Source organism: Solanum pennellii, chromosome 12 (genome assembly GCF_001406875.1).
Source record: "Solanum pennellii chromosome 12, SPENNV200".
In the NCBI taxonomy this organism is placed as follows: domain Eukaryota; kingdom Viridiplantae; phylum Streptophyta; class Magnoliopsida; order Solanales; family Solanaceae; genus Solanum; species Solanum pennellii.
In genome coordinates, this window is record NC_028648.1 from 5,153,876 (window position 1) to 5,170,405 (window position 16,530).

The 16,530-nt window shown below is 33.8% G+C and overlaps 2 protein-coding genes across 2 annotated transcripts; one reads left to right on the forward strand and one right to left on the reverse strand.

Annotated features, from left to right (window-relative positions):
* The first annotated feature begins 1,436 nt into the window (after positions 1-1,436).
* Positions 1,437-9,974, forward strand: LOC107007168 (elongation factor Ts, mitochondrial). The gene is made up of 9 exons (XM_015205665.2): positions 1,437-1,586; positions 3,233-3,552; positions 3,650-3,822; positions 4,617-4,697; positions 5,017-5,191; positions 5,586-5,770; positions 6,257-6,382; positions 8,454-8,542; positions 9,445-9,974. The coding sequence occupies exons 2-9, from the start codon at positions 3,252-3,254 to the stop codon at positions 9,488-9,490; spliced, it is 1,176 nt and encodes a 391-aa protein (XP_015061151.1). The 5' UTR covers positions 1,437-1,586; positions 3,233-3,251; the 3' UTR covers positions 9,491-9,974.
* Positions 9,975-10,278: 304 nt separating this feature from the next.
* Positions 10,279-11,892, reverse strand: LOC107007169 (chlorophyll a-b binding protein 8, chloroplastic-like). Its single transcript, XM_015205667.2, has 3 exons — positions 11,610-11,892; positions 11,144-11,205; positions 10,279-11,028 (listed from the first exon to the last, which is right to left on the reverse strand). Exons 1-3 carry the CDS (start codon positions 11,751-11,753, stop codon positions 10,413-10,415), a joined length of 822 nt encoding a protein of 273 aa, XP_015061153.1. The 5' UTR covers positions 11,754-11,892; the 3' UTR covers positions 10,279-10,412.
* Positions 11,893-16,530: the final 4,638 nt, after the last annotated feature.

A 16,530-nucleotide genomic window follows, 5' to 3' on the forward strand; every position in this document is an offset into this window, starting at 1 on the left:
TCATCCACCAATCTGCCTATACTGAGAAAATCTTAAAACGATTTTACATGGGCAAAGCACATTCATTAAGTACTTCAATAGTTGTTCGATCACTTCAAGTGAATAAGGATCCATTCCTACCTCAAGAAAAGAATAAGGAACCTCTTGGTCCAGAAGTACCTTATCTTAGTGCAATTGGGGCGTTTATGTATCTTGCTAATGCTACGAGACCTGACATAGCATTTTCTGTTAATTTGTTAGCAAGATATAGTTCTTCCCCTACACGAAGACATTGGAATGAAGTTAAACATATATTGCAATATCTAAGGGGAACTAGTGATATGGGTTTGTTTTATTTAATAAAGATAGTGCAGATCTTGTTGGTCATGCAGATGCAGGTTATTTATCTGACCCATATAAAGCTTGATCACAAACAGGCTATCTCTTCACATACGGAGGTACTGCTTTATCATGGCGATCTACGAAGCAGTCTATTGTCGCTACTTCTTCAAATCATGCTGAGATAATAGTCATTCATGAAGCAAGTAGAGAATGTGTATGGTTAAGATCAGTAATACATTTTATCAATGAAAGATGTGGTTTGAAGTGTGACATCAAGATACCCACAATGCTCTTTGAAGACAATGTTGCATGCATAAATCAATTAAAAGGAGGCTTTATAAAAGAAGATAGAACGAAACACATTTCACCAAAATTATTCTTCACACATGATCTCCAGAAGAATGGTGATATTGATGTGCGACAAATTCGTTCGAGTGATAATCCAGCAGATTTATTTACCAAATCTTTACCGGCCTCAACTCTTGAGAAGATGGTTCACAAAATTGAAATGCGGAAACTTAATCATCTGAATCGTGGTTTTTATCAGAGGGAGTAAAATACGCACTGTACTCTTTTTTCCTTAGTCTAGGTTTTGTCCCACTGGTTTTCCTAGAAAGGTTTTTAATGAGACAGTAAATAATGCGTATTAAAAGATATGTGTACTCTTTTTCCTTCACTAGATTTTTTTCCCACAGGGTTTTCTCTAGTAAGGTTTTAACGAGGCACAATATCTATGGACATCCAAGGAGGAGGATTATAAATCCATTAAATAAGTGTATAGTCCATAAAGTTGGTACATAAACAACCATTCATATTCACTAGGTTTCATGAACCTTTTTGGATAAGAATGTATCTATTTATTATGATAATTTATATGGTTACTTTTGGAGTGATTTCTCACTCTATAAATAGAGTTGTTCATTCACTATTGTATGATATACGTATGAAACTTACATAGACTTAAATAAGAAAAGTAATCTCCTCTATGTTATACTTCTTTTCTTCTTCTTATATAATATTCTGAACTTTTTTTATAACATTTATAATATATTTTTTCTAGAAAACGATATATACATATATTAATTTTAAATCGCAAAATTTACGAGACATATTTGCCCCTTTTAATCACCAGTCTAAAGAAAAAGAAGGTAAACCCTTAAAACCCCACAGCAGAGCAATAGTAGCAGCCAGCTAGCCACCAGGACGAACTCAGTTACCGGCGGCGACTGATCTCCGGCCGAAATTCCTCCTGATTAGCATCACAGGTAACCTTCTTAGCACCAAGCTTTTACCAATTTACACAAACAGCCTTCAATTCACTGTTCGTACTGCAATACCAAATCTTCCGCAAACAATGAGAATTCGTTCGTTTAGTTCATTAAATTAATACTCTAGTGGTTTAAATTCATATTTGTTAACTAGAAAATGAGTTGAAAGAATTGGTGGATTTAATTTGTTTAGAATTTTTTTCCAAAATGTAAGTAAAAAAGTGTGCTTAGCCAAAATTAGTTTACTCCACTTGTTTAAACATGTTTGTGTATACCTATTTCCTTTTATTTTTGAATTTATGGAGTTAATCAGCTATAATATGGACTTGATCAAGTTATGAATAGATAACTTTAGCACATTAAGTGTTCGAGGAACTTCCATGCCCGGGGAGCTCCTAAGTCCTATGTGTCTTTCAGTTTTCCTGCATTTGTTTTTACCTCTTTTAGACGATGTTTTTTCTAGACCAAGGTGTGGTATAGTGGTCAATGAATTGGGCTGAGAATGGTGTGTGCTCTTGTTTAAATCCTAGCAGTGACAAAAAAAACTAGGTGATTACTTCCCATCTGCCTTAGCTTTGATGGACGGAGTTACTTGTTGCTGGTGGGAGGTGACAAAAATCTGGCTTGGACACTACGGTCATAAAAAAAGCTATTTTTTTTCTAGATAGAATTTAGTTATATTAGGTTCAGTTTGACAGAGGTGATCTGCTCTCTTAAGATATCCTAGTTTCTTTCTTTGCCTTTGATGGTTTCCTGAAATTTTGGGCATTTCCAATTGCTAGCACTCTCCCACTTGGTGTTATGAGTTCAATGGAAAAATTCCAATTTACTGCCATGTCTTGTAATTATGTGATGTAGAATGATTGGATCATAAAGGAAGCACTTCTATCTAATGTCCTCTAAACTGCACGAATGTCGTTATAATTATCTTTTGCTTCAAGGTCATGCATCATCTTGTTAATTATGTTAGATTCTTAACTCATCAAAAAGTTGTATGTTTAATTCCCTCATGGTCAACAAACATTGTTGTTACTCATGCTCAAGGAAATGTGATACCACCACTGGAGATATTCATTGCAATTTAATAACACGGTCTGGAAGTAGAAGTACAAAGGGAGAATGCACTTTTCAGTGACTATAAGATGGACTAAAGTGCCCTAGCACTTCGGCTGGAAATATCAGAATTTATTAAATTGCTTCAGTTTTTATAATATAAGTATCATAGATTAATTAACTGTTTCATCTTATTGGAAGGATATCCTGTATTAAATAACTATGCACAGGAAACAGAATTAAGCTAATTTCAGGTTATGCAAGTAGAATGTACTTCTGCAGCAGCAATAAAGATCTACCTTATTGTTGCAGTTATTCACATTATGCCTCAAACTTTACCATGGATCTTAGTCTTCTCTCTTCCCACCTGTGTTTTCTTTTAGGTCTCTTCCCCTCTTTCTCCGTTGTTTCTGCATATAATTTGCCTTTTCGATGGAATCCTGAATCCTCAGTTGTAAATCTTCTAACAACTGAACTTCAGTGTTCTTTGTGTGTGCGTATTTATGTTATTGGATACAAATAAATAGGTCTTCAGACACTTTAAGATCATCATGCATACACTGAGGATATCCATGTTCCTTAATTTTCAGATCACATTCGAACTGGAAGATGGTGTTTTATCGTGGTGTAAAACGCCCTATTGCGATCATATACAAGAGTTTAAATAGTTCTATATGTAGTGGACATGACTACTCTACTTTGACACGTTATGGAAATTCCATTGCTAAGTCTGGAGGATATTTTCACCAACATGGGAATGGACCTAGATCATGTGCAGTCTCTATTAGGAGATATTCAGCCGAGATTTCCTCTTCTGAGCAGATGAACTTAATAAAACAGCTGAGAGAAAGAACAAGTGCTCCCATAAAAGAAGTTAAAGCTGCTCTTGTCACTAGCAATTGGGATATCGGCAAGTGTGCAACTCATTTACTTTTTCCTTACTCAACTTTCTATTATTCATTGCCATTCTTGGCATAGAATGAAGTGATAATATCTCTTCAATGCAGAGGCTGCTCAGAAAGACCTAAGAAAAAGAGGGATAGTTCTTGCATCAAAGAAGTCTTCTCGAACTGCTGCTGAAGGGTTGCTTGCCTTGGCACAGAATGAAAGGAAGGCAGCTGTGATTGAACTAAACTGTGAAACAGACTTTGTTGCAAGGAATGAAATTTTTCAATACTTGGTTAGTGTACTTCTTTTCTGGTTAGAGTAAATTTTGAGACAAAGTTCTATAGAACGGTGTTACTGCATCTGGATGAAGATGAAATACCAAAGCTGCACTAGATACTTATTGTATAATAAATACTTTCCAGAGTCAAATTGAATGTTAAGTTTGAATATACCCAGTTTTTATAGGAAACTTTAACTTGGAATAGTTTATTAATTTGGAGTTTGGAATATGGATTATTATGATAAATGGGTGTGGTGCAGTGCTAGATTTCTGTCATCCTTATTTAGATGTAGGGAAGCATGAAATTGGGACTCTTTTAAACTTGTGATATGCAGTAAGGATATTCCATTTAAGGGAAGTGGATTTTAGTTGTGGCACAACTTGGATGAAATGCATAATATGTAATTTAAACAAAAAGAGGGTATATATTTTGCTAGAGAATAAGCTTGGGTTTTGCAAGACAATTCTCATTTTTATGGTTTTCGAGATTGTATTTACATTAATGGTCCTCTAAATAAGTTTTCGTAGTTTTTTACTCTTTTATTTTTCAAACTTGTTGTATAAACGCTTTATTCGAGCCGAGGGTCTTCTCTGAAACAACCTCTCTACCCTACCCAAGGTAGGGATAAGGTCCACGTACACCCCACCCTCTCGGGACTCCGTTTATTGGATCACGGTGGATATATTGTAGTTGTTGTTGTCCTCTGAATAAGTTTCTCTTTGGCAAAATTTAGTAGTGACATTCCTCTACCCTCCCATGTGATACTGTCTCATGGAGTGTTATTTTATATATGCATCATGAATAGGCCTTATCATTGGCGAAATTGGCATTGCTGCTTGAGGGCTCACAACAGTCTTTTGCTGCTTTTCCTATTGGACATCTGGAGGTAAGTTATCTTCATAGTTTTTCTCCACTTGAGGCTAATCTATGTCTTTTTCTATTCTCGTGTATGGTATAAATTTGCACTAGTTTTAGGACCTCAGAGTATCCACTTTAACATTTTGCTGGATATTTGTACAAGTATGCTATTACTTTTAATGTTACATTGTTAGGAGTTTTGCTTACTGTTGATTTATGCTTTCATTTAGAAGCATCCTGATCAACTACAGCTGTCTAGTTTTCTATTGCAATTCAATCCTCTTGTGTTTGTGCAGCTCTGCCTCTTTATCAAAGATCAGAACCCTTTAAATTCTTTGTTTCTACAGGAGTTGAAGCTGAACCTTGATCACCCTAAATTGAGTGGAGAAAAAAGTGTTCAAAATGCAATAACTGAAGTAGCTGCAATGATGGGGGAGAATGTCAAACTAAGAAGGGGATTTGCAATGTCTGCTCCATCTCTTGGTGTGATATCAACGTATCTACATACAAGCCCTCAACCAGGTAGAATTCATATGAGATGCTTGATGTATCCAAGGCATATTTTGCACCTGCTTTTTTTGTATATTCGGATTTGTAAATAATATTATCAAAAACAATTACAAATGAAGCATACCAGTGCTTTTGAGTAGAAAAATTTCCTCTTCCCTGATGAAAAATGACCCCTTTTCTCTCTGACTTGGTGATGTGCATATAACCCTGATCATTTTTTGGATCTTATCAACTTCCTAGTCTTATGATACACTTTTTGAGTTCTTCTTAGGAGCTAATATCTTCTTTTATTTTGTACTCTATGCATCTTCTGGATGCTTTTGCTATTATTATATCACGTCATAAAAGAACTGGAATTTTGTTTTTTTGCAGTAATAGTAGATTTGATGCTTGTGAAAATATGCAGGTGTTGGACGTATTGCCGGAATTTTATCACTTGAAGTAGAAGATAAGAATGTCTCAGAAGATGCACTTCAGCGTGTTGGATCAGAATTAGCTATGCATGTAGTTGCTGCAAAGCCATTGTTCTTAACAAAAGAAGATGTTTCCTCTGATGCGCTAAGCAATGAACGCGAGATTCTCAAATCTCAGGTACTTGTCAATGCAAAGTTATGACTTGTTTCTGATGGGTTCATGTAAAGATATAGGATTTATGAAATCAAAGACTAACAGACCAGTAAAATCTGATTTACGATGCTTGTGCTCAGAAATAAACTGTTTGTTATACATCATTGTTCCTTTCTTTCTTTTCTTTTTCTTTTTCCTTTTTTGGGTTGAAGGTTGGGGTGGAATGTGGTTGGAGCATTATTATCTTGTAATCTAATAGTTTTTGTTTCTTTCTACTTAATCAAGGATATGATATGTCCTATTCGTCATTTTTGTTTTACTTTAGTTGTCCTAAATCAACTGTTTGGCCCAGAAGATTATTCCAGCGCTTCAGTATGTTTCAGCAACGTCAGCAGCAACCCCAATATGTTTGATCAATTATGAAGCGTGCATTCATCATGTTTCATCATCTTTTAAGGTTTTGTAAATTGACTAAATTCAAATTCTAAGTAATTATGTTTTCCTTTACAGGCAGAGAGTTCTGGGAAGCCTCAGATTGCTGTAGAAAAAATGGTTGAAGGTCGTTTGCGCAAGTATTTTGAGGAAGTGGTTTTGATGGAGCAGAAATTTATTGTGAATGACACAATGAATGTGAAGGTAAGAAAGTAATCTTTTAGTTGGGATGCCATTTTGCTAGATTTCTGTTTCTACTCCCTTTCACTAGAAGGTCACTCTCTTGCCATAGTCCAAGGTCTGCTGATGCTTTAAGTGCAAAATGCAACTAAGTACATGCGTTTTAGTGACTAAAAATGCAGAATGAAGACAGATAATAGTATGTGTCTCTATGTATGCATACAAAATAGGAGAATAAAAATTACTATATTGAATAATAACTGAGCAGAGGAACTAAAAATATCCCCGTAGTCATAATTTTTGGCTGACAACTCTGAAAGCATAGTTCCTGCCTTCCTCCTCTCCTTGAGCTGGTCCATTTGTTGGGTGATCCACCTTTTTATGGAGTTTATCCAAGTTTAGGCGAACTTTCTGATACCAACTACAGAAAAAGAACACCACAACAAAACGACAAAATGAGGAAGAATCAATTGAAGGCATCAGAGGAAGCACTGACAGACTTGTTACTTGTGTTGCAGTCAATTAAAATACAATAGCATGTCAGTTATGTCAAGGAACCATATTAGATTAAGCCGAAGAACCATCTTAAAATTTTGATTCAGATGCTAATATACGGTTTTAATTTCGAACTCAGATTTATCTGGTTTTCTTATACTAAAGTTTAGAAATTGTCTGTTTATATACTAGGATGTTCATCCATAATTTTCTCCTACTGCTCCACAGCTTTAATAGGTATCAGTAGAGTTATAGGCCTCAATCTCTTAGGGGTCGTTGGTAGCATGTATTAGCAAAAATAATGCATTTATTAAATGTGTATTAGTAATACCTTGTTTGGTACACTTTTTCATGCTATGCATAACTAATGCAAGTATTTGTTAGACACTCTATTGTGTACGAAGGTTTATTACTAATACCATGAATTTTTAGGTATTAGTAATGCAAGGGATTTTAATGCATGCATTAGCATGGTTAAGAACCCATTGCCCCTCAACTTTTTTTACATCTTTTTCACCATAATTGTGAAGGGTATCTTTGTAAATAAATATTTTTATGCAATGCATGCTATTTTTAATAAATCAAACCAAACAATGCATGTGAAATAATCTATGTATAATTAATGCAAACATTACTAATACACTCTAATTAGCATTATTCATATACACCCTACCAACCGACCCCTTATTTCTCTTACTCTTAAATCAACATTCTCTTCTTCTATATGACTATGCCCAGAATGGGGTCTTGAAGCTTGGTTTTGGATAGTTCTTGTTGGTCCTCTTTGTCACCCTTTTGCAATGCTTAGTTGGTTACTATTCACTTTGACTTATCCCTGCATATTTGTTTTTATTCCAGATTCTTTATCAGTTGAATTTATATTTCATATAAATAGTTTTGATGAATATGCAGCGAACACAGTAGCCTCATAGATGAACCTTTTTTTTAATATAAAGAACAGGCATTTGATTGTTTTTTTTTAAGCGCATGAGGCACTCAACCTGATCGAGATTTAGGGCTTTAGCACTTCTTCGACAAGGTCTTACATCTGTGGAACTAACAACTTAAACCAGTTTGTGTAATTTGTTTTTTTGGGAGCCCATCTTTTGAAAATTAAAGAGTTGTAAGCACTTTCACTGTTATTGGCCCAACTACAGTTGCACATATGGAGTTAATGGCTAGGCTGGAAGTTACAAACATACTTTTGTGCATATTCTCATCTCTTGTTTAATTTGTATCTTTTATGTTGTGTTGGGTCCTATCTAGATATATTTCTGTATTAACATATGTGTGGAGATTTATACAAGGTTCAAGTCTTAAATCAACGTATCACCTTGAAGGAAGAAAGATAACTTGGTACCACCTGCCAATTGTCTGACTATTCCATCCCAAAAGAAAGTAAATGCTTGTTATAAACATCAAATTTCTTTTTTGCTGTGGATTTCTGAGGATGTTATTTTTTTTAGTTGGTTCTTAAATCATGCTTTAGATTCTACGACATTGCAGCTTCTAATTTGCATAGTTTCTTACATGTATTGCCTTCTCATATGTTGTTTATATAGATGACTAACTAGTTGACTCATCTATGAAAAACTTGCAGACATTGTTAAGCAATCTGTCCAAGGATGTTGGTTCGCCAGTTAAGATAGGAAGCTTTCTAAGAATGGAAGTTGGCGAAGGACTTCAGGGGTAATAATTATACTCATATTTATGACCTGTAATTTTCTACTTTTCCTGGTTAAATTATGTCAGAAAAAGTTATCCTTGAATTTCCATCTTGAATTTAATGTCATGATTGTGAAATCTGCCAGTTCAAGCAGGAATATTATTTAAGCTTCAGAAAGTGGGTTTTTTCTTCTGTTAATGAGTGCTTTCCTCCTTTCCTGCCACTAACTGCATAATTCACTTCAGCTTAGTTAGAATACATGCTTCTTTTACTTTCTAGTAAAATAATGATTTTGTTTCCGATTGCACGTTTATGCAGTCCATGAGTTGAACCAGTTCACCTAGAAAGAGATCCAACCTAGAAAGAGATCCCGACAATAAGATCTTGGTGCAAAACAATGCTTATTTCTTGAAACTAACCAATATATGAGCTTACAACTGTCTAGCAGATGGCCATGGGGGCTTTAACAATATTTTTTGGATTTTTTTTCTTCATAATATCTACCGAATGGTTTAAAATAGTTTGCACTCGTGCCAAACACTAATTTGTCATTAGAAAGCTAGCCAAAGTGGTAAAAGCAAATGCTAAGCATCTATAAAAGCCAATTATCTGTTTTTCTTGAATGCTTGTCATTTTTGGCGAGGCATTGCACAAGCATTATACTAATAAAAATAACTCCAAAATGAAGTAACAAAACTTTTATTGTACTACTACTACTTCACATTCTGTCGTAAGATGTCAGGAAAAGATGATAGATGGAAGAGTTCATCATGTTCTTTGAAGTAGCTAATTCAGAGCTGCATGTTCTTTGAAGTAGCTAATCCAGAGCTGCAAATGGGATGCCATTAGGCCATCACTACTTGCCTTGTCTTATAATTCATTTTTGCATTGTTTGACTCCTGTATTATTGGTTATAACCTTGCAGGCTTGAAGCATCAAATGAAACTGAACCTTTGGCTAATGCTGCTTGATGAACAACTTATGTCAGGATCGTGAGAGAACTACCTAAGACACTGTACTTTAGGCCTCTACTTTCTAGTTTTTGATCTTCTGATTGTAGTCTTCATGGTGGCACTTCTGAACGTGATTCCATACGCTAGCTAAACTGAAGAGGTTTTGTATTACATTTTGAATTTTCATAGCCAGTAATGTAAGAGAATAAGGTCTTCATTGCTCTAGTGTTTTGGTCTAGTGGTAAGAGAGCAACACTTGATGGTGGATTAGTTGCATGTCATGGGTTCGACAAAGCATGATATTAAGTTTAGAAGAGTGGAGAGGGGCAGTATCCACCGAGTTCCAAACTGCACGCCACTAGCCATTTTGGATTTCTTGGTCATCAAAAAGAAAGGAAATAGAATAAGGTCTTCACCGAGTTAATTTGTTTGGTTGGTCAGACAGATTATTCTTCCATGATTGTTTATTTATAATGTCAAATGATGTCCTTTTTTGTCTGTATTGTTTAGCGACTGCTTTTTTCCCCTATGATGGAATACCTGTCAGATTTGGACACAACTGAGGATAGTAGACTGATAATTAAGAGGCCTGTGCAAGTATGCTGTTTACTTATTACTAGTCTGACTATTCGTCATGGAAGTTACATCCCTTTGTGCTTTCATCCATGTTTCTCTGCTGCAAATTTAGTTTAACATCTTTTAATGTTACGTTTAATTCAGTATTTGCTCTTTTTTTTGTCTTAGAGAATTGAGTTTACACATGATCCTAAAGAATGCTGCAGAAACTGCAGCAGGAAGCTAACAGCTAAAACTCAGGAAAAACAGGTTTTTGAGTTGACATGTCCTTTTTAGCTGATTACAATGATATGCAAAATAATATCTGCACATAATGTTTACATATCAGATCAGGGTAGCTAAAACAGGGTGATTTGCTCCTTGTTTAGTGGAACTTGAGGCTGGTCAAGACATTGTTGTTTGCAGGGTCAGCCAAATGGTCAAGGAGGTTTTGGTAAGGTCCAACTCCAGTTACCAAACCTTGAATGAAGTAACCTAAGATACCCAACATAGCTAGTCTTCCATTCTTAATCTCCTTTAGCTTTAAGTCCTTCATAGACTTCTCATCTTTTCCGAACCCGAGAGGGTTAAAGAAAGGTCCACCTGGGTATGCTGGGTCTCCAGAACCTCCCAAGCCTTTCTCTAGTCCCAAAAAATATTGTTTACCCATAGAACCTGGCTTGGCCCAGTCCTGGAATCTTCTGTGTTCAGCAAATCCCATGAGTGCCATCTCCAGTACAAATAGTGTGTAGCCGTCTGCCCAATAGTTGTATGTTCCAGCTGGAGGAATCACTCCTGTTTGGAACCATGGAAGGGCTGTCTCTGGTGGGATGAGACCAGCCTTTCCAAGAATCTCGGGCGCAATGGCTCCTACTACCCCCAACATAGCAAATCTTCCATTGATGACTTCTCCATATGCTAGCCATTTTGGTTCAATGAAACCTCCAGTACCTTCAGGGTCTGACAGTCCCAGGGGATCAAATCCATAATCACCAGGAAGGCTGTGGATTACATACAAATGAAGTTCATTGAGTAATCAGACAAGTTGCATAGACAACATGCACAAGTTATGAAATAATGTATATAAGGGTTAAGTGAGAGTCCCATCAGTCTTACCTGCCATCTAAGTATGAAAGGCTCTGCTTGGAGGCAAACCAGAGAGGCCTATTTGCTCCTTGCTGTTCAACACAAAAGCATATCAATACATAAAAATCAAATGTAACCCAATGGTGTAGCTTGACGGTGAATGAAGTGAGTTGAAAACCCCAGATTCTAGGCTTCAAATGAGAGGAGTGATGCCATATGCTTTCTTCCCTCATCTACCTAAGCTTTGAGGTAGCAAGTATCTGGTGGACTAGTCAAAACTCAAAAGGCAAAGCTGACTCAAATTCCACTTTTGTACACCATACACACACAAACCAAATGTAACCCATGGGTGTCCTAGTAGTAAATGAAGTGGGATGAAAACCTCAACACATGCAAACAATGCTATATGCTGACTCGAACTACACGACCATTATATATACATGTATGTCAATATACTGATTATTTATATAGGAAAGGAAGAAGAAAGGGGTGTTACCTTAACAGGTGGAGTGGCAGTAGCCCTTACAACAAAGGAAGCCTTCTTGATTTGAGATTGGAAAGGTCTTCCTCCTAGAATTTGTCTGGCAGCCTCTGTTGAGGATGCAATAGATGATGAAGAGATCAATGCCTGTGTTGCCATCTTTTGTTTTCTGATTAGAGCAATTGACTTGTGTTGAAGATGAATACACACTCAGCTTCCAAGAGTAGTAGACACAAGGTGGCAAGCAAAATAAGGGACAAAGGTATAGGCCAGCAAGTGTTGTGTGGGGCTAATGGAAAACAGAGAAGTTGTGGTGGACATAAGAAATCTTTAATTCTCAGATAAAGTTAAGGATTATATTGTCAAATGAAAACAGCACATGTGGCATTATTACTTGGATAGAAGATTTTATACACTCCTAGTTGGCTGCAAATACTTGCTCTAGATTTTAATTTCATTTTTGGAATTCAAGTAAATGTAAATATCAATACTATTAAGTATTCCACACAAAAGAGGATTTAATATATGTTTTGAGTGTTGTTTTAAAGGTGGAGAGTTGAACTCTCACCAATAAGATAAAACGTCAGATAGTCAATCTACTAAGGTCTCCATTGTCGAAGTATTGATATGCCACCTACAATTTTATTAGATTAAGACAATCAGTTTGAATTCTTTTTGAAAAAAAAAAGACAATTTAAGGCAAGAGGGTGGTCTTCAAAAGTTTCTACTAAATAATACTTTTGAGAAGTTTGACATTATGGATGTCAGTTTGGTATGGCAATTTTTTCATATATGGCTAAAATGTATTTGGAAGATTTTTTTCTTACAAAAATTAGTTTGTTAGAAAATAAAGATAAGGACTTAACTAATGAAAGAAAGGAAATTAAGTTTCTCTAGTGACATTTCACGTTCATTGTCTCCTTTTTGTTTTTCTTACAAAAAGAAGTTCGTTTGAAAATAAATATAAGTTAATGATTAATCTAATGAAAGAAAGGGAAATAAGTTTCACAAGTGACATTCCACGTTCATTCTTATCCATTCCAGTGTTTTCAAACGTGTTTGAGGTGAGTTTTTAGGCGGATTATATAAAGGGAAAAGGGTCAAAAATACCCCTGGACTATTAGAAAAGGTTTATAAATACTCCTCATTCACCTATTGGGTTAAAAATACCCCTTCATTCACCTTTTTGGTCCATAATTACCCTTAAAACTAATAACTTTTTATTTTTTAATTATTATTATTATTAATTATTATGTGACATCTTCCTATTGGATAAATTTAAATTTCAATCAATCAAAATTTTTCTACCCATTTGACCTATATCCACATTTTTTTACCCAAATCAAATTAAAAATTCATCAAAATTAAAAGATTTGAACATTTCTTCTCTACCATTCCAACCTAATAACTTATTCTCTTACTAATCACCATATACAACCTCAATCAATGATAACTAGTGAATTTAATGCCAATTAGAACTAAAAAGCTCTTCTTGATTATGTTAGAATTTCGTCAATGCTACCATTAAAATACAATCAAATAAAGCTTTTTAGTGTAATTCCACTATGTAAAATTGAATCTTTAGAAAGAGTGTGAACCAAAAGGAAGACATAAGAAGACCCAATTCAGGTTTTCTCAATGCGACCATGAAAACACAATCAATAACAACTCTTTTAGTGTAACTCAACCATGAAAATTGAATCTTTTGAAAAGGGTGTAAACCAAAAGGGGAAGAAAGAAACAAGACCCAAGTCAAATTATATCAATTCCACTATTAAAGCACGATTAAGAAGAGCTATCTAGTGCAACTTCCCCTTAAAAAATTGAATTTTTCACACGATGTGAACCAAAAGGAAGAAACGAGAAAGATCAAATTCAAACACGATCAAGAAGATCTTTTGTTATATTTGATATGACCAAATTCAAATATCATTATGTCAATTTCAAATTCAAATACTAATTGATTCAATCATTAATTTTATTTTGACATTGTTGAATAAGAAAAGAGGAAAAAAGAAAATAAGTTATTAGGTTCAAGGGAAAGAGAAGAGAAATTTATTATTTTTGATAAATTTTTTAATTGGGTTTGGGCCAAAGAATGTGGATATGGGTTAAATGGGTAGAAAAAATTTGGCGGGTTGGGATTTAAATTTATCCAATAAAAAAATGCCACATAATAATTAATAATAATAATAATTAAAAAAAATAAAAGATTGTTAGTTTAAGGGTAATCGTGGATCAAAAAGGTGGATGGAAGGATATTTTTAACCCAATAGATGAATGAGGAGTATTTTAAATCTTTTTGAATAATTCGAGAGTTCCCTTATATAAAAAACACTCTGAAGTAATAGAAGTCATACATTTGAGAACTTAAGGAGTAAGTTCTGGACGTAAAAGCGCAAGCCTCAAACGTTAAGTTTGACTTTTGTTATGGATCACATTTTTTAAAAAAAAAAAAAGAAATTACGGTGTAAGAATATTTAAAATCTTGCTTATTGGCATGTACGCTGGAGTAACCAAAGTGATTTTACTTTAATTTTGAACTCTTTTATCTTCATTGGTTTATATAGTACTAGTACATGTATATATAAATTTTATCAAGGTAAAAGTTTATCACAAATATAATTAATTTTACAAAACTTTCAGAATCGACATATCTTGAAAAATAATTCTAACTATAAGTTTTTTTTTCCTTGGAAGAAAAACAAACTTTTGAAGAAAACAACTACATTAAACTAATCCATTTGAAAATTACTTTTATTAATATTAAACCAACAATTTATGGAAATTTATGAATAGTAATCTCCAACCATTAAAAAATACTTATTTTATATAGTCAAACACCTTAAGTTTTCTAAATAAAAACTCCAAAAAGAACCCTTTTAACTTTCCAAAATCTTGACCAAACTGACTATAAATCATAGTTAATTAATAAACATTTTTACTATATAGTTTGACGGAAATAATCTTTTATTAAAAATTAAACAGATATTTTATTCAGATTTTTTATATTTTATCTAAAAAATAAAAACTTTTTACGATTATAAAATCAAATCTCCGATATCCCGATAAAAGTTGGGAAAATTGTATATAATAGCAAACTAATAACCTAAAATAAATGGAGTAGCTAGGGTTTGATTTAATTGTGATCCATAGCAAACGTTTGCGAAAAATTGCCAGGCGCCCCTCTTCCAAATATCTCGCTCGCCACTCTCCTCCAATCTCTCGCTCGCTTCCTCACTTTTTATACAAACACAAGTGTAGGGGTGTGCATCGGTCGGTTCGGTTCGGCTTATCGGTTTTCGGTTTTAAAATATGCTAACCCAATAACAAACCAATAAGAAATTTTTTATCGGTTTATCGGTTTTTGATGTTATCGGTTCGATTTCGGTTAACCCAATAAAAAAATGTCGATCAAATAATATATAATAGTACGTATGTTATAATTACATGTTACCAACTTACCGCCAAAACATAATAGAAAACTTTAAATGTTGATCAAATTACTAACATTCACAAACTTGCAAAAGCTATCGCCTACAATTACGAACTAGAATTAAAACTAAAATAAAATATTTCAATGAGACAATCTTGAACAGTTGCTTCATCCACCACATAATCAACAAAGTTCTCACCAATTTCCTAACCAAAAAATCACATAGCCTGAAAAGCTAATATTGAATCTATTTATGTATTAAATTATGTATATTTAATATTGAGGAAGGGTAAAGTAGTAAATAACTATCGTCTTATTGGGTTATCGGTTTACCCAATAACCCAATAGGGAAAACCGAAACCGACCCAATAACCCAATAATTATTTTTTCTAAACCCATTAAAAACCCAATAACCCAATAACCCAATAGCAATAACCCAATAACATTTTATCGGTTCGGTTTATTGGTCGGTTCGGTTTTTGCACACCCCTACACAAGTGTATAAAAATTGTTTCTAATTGTATAAAGCAGAGAAAATTGTATAAATATATATATTTTTATTCCCCTCTCTCCACTCTCCCAGATCTCGCTCGCCACTCTCCCGAATCTCGCTCGCCACCCTCGCCTTTCTCACTTATACAAACAGAAGCGAAATCTATAAATTGCGTTTATGTTTGTATAAAGCGTGAGAAAATTGTACATACACATGCAAGTACATATATTTTCGTCCTATACACTTATAATTATACAATAAAAATACTCCGCTGCCCAATTTCTTTTCTCTTTCTCTCTTTCTCGTTTTATACAATTTTCAAATTGTATCTAATTTCTCTCTTTCTCGTTTTATACAATTCGTTGTATATTCCTTGTCAAGTCTCTTTTGTCATTCTCTCTTTCTCATTTTATACAAATTCAAATTGTATATAATCGTTATATACACTTATAATAATACAATTCGTTTTATACACTTCGTTTTTATACAGTTTTCTGCCCAAGTGTCTTTCTCTTTCTTGTTTTATATACTTCGTTTTATACAATTTGCTTCAACTTTATATATATAGCGAATTATACAATTTCTATGTTTACTATGGAGCATAATTATGCAAACTTTGTTATAATATACAAATATAAATTTTTTATTTTCTATATGTGAAAGTTGCCCATAAAAGTTTAAGGGAAACTTACATAAATATATTATAATAAAAAAATATTTACCATTTATAGCAATAATATTTTTTTTCACTTGGTCACTTTTAGTTCATTTATAATACAAGTTTAATACATATTACAATGAACAATTTATTATTCACATATAATACAAATTTTAATTATGAATAATATATTTATCAAACATTTTAATACACTTATAATACAATGTGACAATTTTTTACCAAACAAACATGATATATTTTAAAAAACAATTATAATTCATATATATATTGCATACACAATTCACTTTTAATACATATTATAGATTTAACAAAGCATTGCTATAAATGG

Coding starts and splice junctions, on each gene's coding strand:
- LOC107007169 (XM_015205667.2), bottom strand. CDS start 11,753: ATGGCAACACAGGCATTGATCTCTTCATCATCTATTGCATCCTCAACA. Junction 11,206..11,609: donor CTGCCACTCCACCTGTTAAG/GTAACACCCCTT, acceptor TGTGTTGAACAG/CAAGGAGCAAATAGGCCTCT. Junction 11,029..11,143: donor CTTTCATACTTAGATGGCAG/GTAAGACTGATG, acceptor TGTAATCCACAG/CCTTCCTGGTGATTATGGAT.
- LOC107007168 (XM_015205665.2), top strand. CDS start 3,252: ATGGTGTTTTATCGTGGTGTAAAACGCCCTATTGCGATCATATACAAG. Junction 3,823..4,616: donor ATGAAATTTTTCAATACTTG/GTTAGTGTACTT, acceptor CATCATGAATAG/GCCTTATCATTGGCGAAATT. Junction 8,543..9,444: donor GTTGGCGAAGGACTTCAGGG/GTAATAATTATA, acceptor ATAACCTTGCAG/GCTTGAAGCATCAAATGAAA.